Here is a 6,316-nt window from a genome sequence, read left to right as displayed (position 1 = left end):
CTTGATGGATAAAAGGGTTCATCCATAATAATAATTCATCTTTTATTCTATATATCCACATATAAACTAATTTCCAGATTTCCAGATTTTTTAATTCTAACGGTTTTCAACCAAAAGTGAGCCAAATATCTAGTATTAATGCTCACAATGTATATTTTAATTATATTTCACCGAAAACATGGTAGTTAACTTTTATTAAAACGTTATTTAAATTGAAAATTACCCATAATGCACACGATATATCGATATATATTCATTTCATTTAAAGAATTAGTGCATTTTTTCTAATTTAGTTTTATTTTACAGTATTTCTTATGAAAAAAGTGCTTTACATTCAAGGAAATGACTACAGGCTAAAAAAAACTGTAAGGTTTTCAAAGTTTGATAATTTTATTCAGTAGCTTCAGCCAGTAACACAAAAAGATTTAATAGCAGAAGAAAAGCGCAGGTGACAAATGTGCCACAGCAAAGCGACGAGACATAACAAGAACGAGAAATAAAGAGCCAGACGACCCTTGTTTGTTGTCTCATCATAGTAGGTGGCCCATCGTTATCATCCATATTTTCTTAGTATATTCGGTTTTTACTTCCATTTTCACGTAAAAATTTAGTGTAAAATCTGCATGTACTTTATTTGCAAAGTTTGTTTTTGTTTGCAATCTAAATGCCATCTTTGTACCAATTTTGATTTCACTGTTTAAATTTGAATACTCATGAAAACGTACGAGATCAATTTGATTACCGATTAAAAATGAAATAGAAATTTATTTAATATAACATTTCATAAGCTAATATCTATTTATGCTGAAAGCAAAAAAATCTTGACAATTACGAAAAGCCGAATGAAAGAAAATGATAACGTTCGGAAAAGACTGGGTTTCAAAAGAGATACTCAGCAGAGATAAATATATCAGTCTCTAAATATAATTTGCAATGGAAGAAGAAGTATTTTAGCTATGTTGCCGCTAGTTTCTGGAAGTTGAATAATCTTGCTACCAACGTTAACCCTGGCTTCAAACTGCTCCCAAGTTTCCTTGTCTTTTCTGCGTTTCATTCATTTCAGGTTATCCCAGGTTAGTATAAGCAGTCGAAATGTGTAGAAAAGCTAGCAAAATTGAGCAAAATTTGTTGTCCAAGAGCTCGAGGATTTGACAGATGTGTGATGCATCTTAAATAGACACGTTAGCGATACTTCTAGTAATAGCTCATAAGGGACAGATGTTCCATGACCTAATAAGGTTATGAGAATATAATGTTGACAGCGTTATCTAAACGGTCGCTTTGTAAGATTTTTCTATTTCTAAAACTGTAGATAGCATATTGTAAAACATTGACTGGACTGGACTGGACTGAGAAAAATCTGTAAAATATTGACTGGACTGGACTGGACTGAGAAAAATCTGTAAAACATTGACTGGACTGGACTGGACTGGTCTTGACTCGAAATCTGTAAAACATGAACTGGACTGGACTGGACTGGTCTTGACTCGAAATCTGTAAAACATTGACTGGACTGAAATCGAAATCTGTAAAACATGGACTGGACTCGAAATCTGTAAAACATGAACTCAAAATAATAAGCTTAAATAACCGGAAATTCTGTAAGCATGATTATACATTAGAAAAAAGTTGCCCATACATTTGGAATATTTGCTCTTTTCGGTCTTTTTCCTCTCTTTCCAAAGCAAAAGGTTGTTCTTAAAAGTAAACTGTGTGACACAACATACTAAATGACCAGTAAACCGTAGTTAGCGGGTTTCCGAGATTACGAAACCTAAGAAATAATAAGTAGGCAAATGTATAGCCAACAGATAGTATAAGCTTATAAAATCAGCAAAAATACGGTCCTAAATTATAACAAATTTTCTGTGAATTATACTCAGGAAAGCCCGGGGTTCTCAAATCCATTTCTGTTTTTTTGAAAGGTTCTTGTATTTCAAGGAGAGACGATTTTCTAGCTTGACCTCGGTTATGTCATGCATTTTCTCTTGTAAAATACATCCAATAGCGTTCATTCAACTCAAAAAGTACGGTGGCCAGGTTTTTATTACAAAAATTCCTCCAAAAATTCCCGAAGTCGAACTTTCTTTTCGAGGGCTTATTTTTTTGTGCGAGCCGGAATTCTTTTGAAAAGTCTTTGGGAAATTATATAGTAAAAGAAAGGCGCTCGCGAAAAAAAATGTTCTAGTGCATTTTTTGAGTATTTTACTCTTTCGCATTAAGGTGGATATTATCTTGATCTCGAATTTTATAAAATTAATTATTGAATTTTTCCGATTTTTTTTCCATTTACTTTAATCTAAATTTGTTTCTTACACAGCATGCTCGTCGAGCATGCGCAGTAAGAAATAGGAATACGTGTACGAGATTGATCCTCAGAGAGAAACATTATCTTGTGCATGCGTCGGACGAAAGCAAGCTTAACTTGAAAAGGAAAGAAACTTTTGTTGGAATCAAACTAAAGCTTTTCTTTGTTTTCCTCCTTGCATCATCTTCTTGCTTTCCTTTTTCTTTTCGTTTTCGAACTTCTTCTTCTTCATCTTTCCGTTCTTCTTTTTTTTTCTTTTCTTCTTCTCCTTCTCCATCAGTTATAGTCAAGTAGTTCATCAGTCAAGAGAGCCAACTTTAAGTGAATCACAGAATCAGCAGTCTTCTCCAGAACAATTCCCCCTTCAGGCTCCGCCCATGATGCAGCAAAATCAGCTAATAATGACGCAGCCAGGTCAGCCAATAACGACGCAGCCAGGTCAGCCAATAACGACGCAGCCAGGTCAGCCAATGACGCTGCCAGGTCAGCCAATGATGCAGCAAGGTCAATCAATGATGATGCAACATGGTCAAGTGGCACCAATGTATTCCCAAAATACCACCAATACAAACGTGATAATGGTCAACCAGCAGCCTGTTACTGCCCGTGCTGCCCCACGAGAGTGGAGTACGGGATTGTGTGGCTGCTTTGACGACTGTGGCACTTGTAAGTGTACAAACTTTCTTTCTGTACTGAGAACAAAGCACATGATACAGGACGAGAATATACATGGTACATGATGTAGGGCACAGGGAACATGCATGGTACAGGATGTAAGATACAAAGCACAGGGTACAGGATGAAGGATATAGGGTACAGTGTACAGGATGGAGGATATAGGGCACAGCACAGGCTACAGGATGGAGGATATAGGGCAAAGGGTACAGGATTGAGGATATGGGGCACAGGGCACAGCATGGAGAATAAAGAGCACATGGCAAATGGTACAGGATAGAGGGGCAATGCGCACAGGGTCACAGTGGGTACAAGGGGCAGGGTCAAAGTTGGGTTCAAGGGGTGTACAGGTCATAATGTATAGGACACAGGGTACAGGGCAAAATGGACGTGGTACAAACGTAGGGTTAAGGGGAGGGCATCACAGGGCTCATGGTTAGCTATAGGGCTTACAGTTGACCTGTTTTGAAACCAATTATATATCACGAGTTTTTTCTTCGTTTAAGGTTGGTATGCGATTTTCTGTGGATATTATATGTTGTGTGAGATTTCTCAACGTCTAGGAGAGGGCAGATGCTTTGTCTATTTTTGCCCCTTTCCTCTTCTTAGCCTCAGGATAAAATTCAGAGCTGAGCAAAACATCAAGGTATGAATGTTAAAGTGATCTGTGTAAAACCTCTATGGTGTGGATTCTCAAAATCCTTTTTAGGCGTTATCTAACCACTACACGAGGTTTATTAATTCGTATTTAATTTTTATATACATTCATTCGTTAGGGATCTCTGTGCAAAGACTACCTAACAGTTCAATACTGCTACTATTGTGCCTTGTGTCAGCTATCGAGGGAGATTGACCACGTTCAACGCATACAAAGAGTCAATTGAGGTTGTAATAAAACACATGGTAACTAAACGATATTCGCTAATTTTCAGCACTTTCGTTTACAGTCTAGCTTGATAGCAGTTTTATAATCAGCATTTTATTCTATCTTATTTTGAAACTGTTAAATAAAAACTAGGAAGGTTTCTGATGCCGTTCGGTGCATGAGTAATACGTTTAAAGATTGTAGACCATGTGTAATGATAATAGTACATGTAATAACCTTTATCTATGTGTCATAAATATCTAGCTTACATTAAAGTAGGCTATAATAGGTGCTTTGCAACTCAGTAATCACGTGCTTATTAATTCACTGAGAGCAAATGAATGAACATCTTGATTCCCATGGGTGAAATATGCTCAGGTGAGCAAACAAACTTTCTACAACCTGTTTCGAGAGATCGTAATAGAGCTGCATTTCGTAACACACTGGTTACACATCGCTCCATTCAGTTATTAACAAGTAGCTAAAAAGAATCACCGATTTAAAATGAAATAAAAAATTTAAGTTTTGCTCACCAGTACAGACACGTGACCGTTAACTGTAAAGGACCTATTGCATGGGACATCTATCTAAAGAGAAACAAATATGCATAATATAAACATATACAATTATCATATACGGTGCGTTTTTCACGCAGAACTCCGAACCGCCAGCTTCAAGGGAGGAGAACCCGTACCACAACCATCCGGCCCCCACCCGGCCCCCACCCGTCCAAGCGAACCAGAAACCCGCGCGAAAAACGCACCGACACTTTTCTTAATATTAAATAATCAATAAATTCAAAAAACATTTGCTACTTACAATCTAAATCTAAGATGAATAAACCCCAAAAATTGTCTTAAAAACTACAATAGTCATCAGTACTAGGGCAGTCGTGACATTTGTACTTCAGCAACGCTTCAAGATCCTTTCTTCTTATGTTGTTCTTAAAACTATTTAGCGATTTGGAATTTCTTATTTCTTTATCTAATTGGGACCAGAGCATAGAACCAAGGTACTTTTACTCTATGTTTGCCGTAAGAAACGGTATTAAACCCAAAATCACTATTTCTCAGATTATACCTATTATTATATTCTTTTCAAATAATAATTCTTGGACATAAGATGGCCAAAGATCATTTTTAACTTTATACATTAAGATAGCAATGTCCTGTAGACGTCGGTTCTTTATTATTGGTAACTTTGCCAGTTACAATACGTTAGGTGGAGGGGGGGGGCAGGTGAAAATTTGAAATGTCCAGAATAATTCTTAGCACCCCCCCTTAAATTCGTGCAATAAAATACAATCCCCCCTAAGCAAGGCTCCCGATCCTCTCTCAATTTTACCTGCCCCCCCCCCTGCCATGCATTATGAACGCAGCCTTATTTGAGATAATATTGCTGACATGTAGATAGTAAGCTTAGCCTTGGTGGACAACATGTTCCGTAAGCGCATTAGGACCCCAATTTTTTCTGCCGCTATCTTGCAGACTTCTCTAATGTGAGTACCAAAGTTTAATTTTTCATCTGTTACTCCCAGTAGTTTCATTTCTGACCCACATTTGCATTGGACATGTGTAAGGATTATTGTATAGCCTGTTAGTGTCCCTTTGTCTCCATGTAATAGATATAGGGACGCTAAATGACGACATAAATGATATAACTACTTATATATGCATTATAGTGTCCTTGACTATAAATATAACCTTTCAATGTTATTCTATCTACAAAAAACACTTGGGCTTCCTGTGGTTTATCACATATAATCGATCGTGTTCTTTTGTATTTCAACTGTGATTTTTGTAGTGAATTAATCTAAATAAATATAGAAAAAAGAAGGGAGTTCAAGTTTATGAAGCTTACAGTCGGATTATAATCTAAACTGCTTGTGTAAATAAATAAGGTCTGGGTCGGCGCACTAAACTTTCAGTGATCCCTTCCCACCACGGGCTGAGAAAGTCACTGGCTGTTGTTCGACGAACTGTTCCTTTGTCATGCCATACCACCACAAAAACGTCCCCACCCCTCCCCTCTCCCAAAAGTTTGCATGCCTTGCTTTTTGCCCAAAATGAAACGTTCTTCAATTGAATATACCCTGCCTGTTTTTATCTTTACAATAATGATGAACTCTTCATTCCAAATATGTTGCACGTTCAGAACATTAAAGGGTTTGGTGTATTGAACTGAATGTATTGGCTTACGAAGAAATGTTTAAAATTTAAATCTTCAATTGCAACTTTTTCAAGATTCAAACTTTCTCTGTTTCTTGCTGTTTTATTTTATGTTTGAATATCCAAAGAGGTATTTTCAACATTGCCTAATCATACTTCACCTCGACAAGTGTGTTTCACCTCTTGTTAAGCATAATATGGTATGAGAAGTTAGCCAATAATTTTGGATTGAGAGCCACGGTTCTATTTGATTGGCTCCGATTGATATGGAAGCCATTTGAGCTCAATGGTACTTTTTGT

At 36.9% G+C, this 6,316-nt stretch overlaps 1 protein-coding gene across 1 annotated transcript; it reads left to right on the top strand.

Moving 5' to 3' along the window:
* The first annotated feature begins 2,591 nt into the window (after window positions 1-2,591).
* On the top strand, window positions 2,592-5,174 carry LOC116290813 (placenta-specific gene 8 protein-like). The gene is made up of 3 exons (XM_031697923.2): window positions 2,592-2,974; window positions 3,490-3,629; window positions 3,760-5,174. Exons 1-3 carry the CDS (start codon window positions 2,686-2,688, stop codon window positions 3,865-3,867), a joined length of 537 nt encoding a protein of 178 aa, XP_031553783.1. The 5' UTR covers window positions 2,592-2,685; the 3' UTR covers window positions 3,868-5,174.
* Window positions 5,175-6,316: the final 1,142 nt, after the last annotated feature.

Source organism: Actinia tenebrosa, unplaced genomic scaffold (genome assembly GCF_029948245.1).
Source record: "Actinia tenebrosa isolate PJP-AT-01 unplaced genomic scaffold, QUT_ActTen_1.0 PGA_scaffold4__44_contigs__length_22323623, whole genome shotgun sequence".
Lineage (NCBI taxonomy): Eukaryota > Metazoa > Cnidaria > Anthozoa > Actiniaria > Actiniidae > Actinia > Actinia tenebrosa.
The sequence above is the reverse complement of the archived record's forward strand: the minus strand, read 5'-3'. Positions and strand labels throughout refer to the sequence as shown.

Excerpts from the sequence above, each read along its gene's own strand:
- LOC116290813 (XM_031697923.2), top strand. The coding sequence starts at position 2,686 with ATGATGCAGCAAAATCAGCTAATAATGACGCAGCCAGGTCAGCCAATA. Across the intron at positions 2,975-3,489 it reads CTTTGACGACTGTGGCACTT|GTTGGTATGCGATTTTCTGT; the intron begins GTAAGTGTACAA and ends TCTTCGTTTAAG. Across the intron at positions 3,630-3,759 it reads GAGCTGAGCAAAACATCAAG|GGATCTCTGTGCAAAGACTA; the intron begins GTATGAATGTTA and ends TTCATTCGTTAG.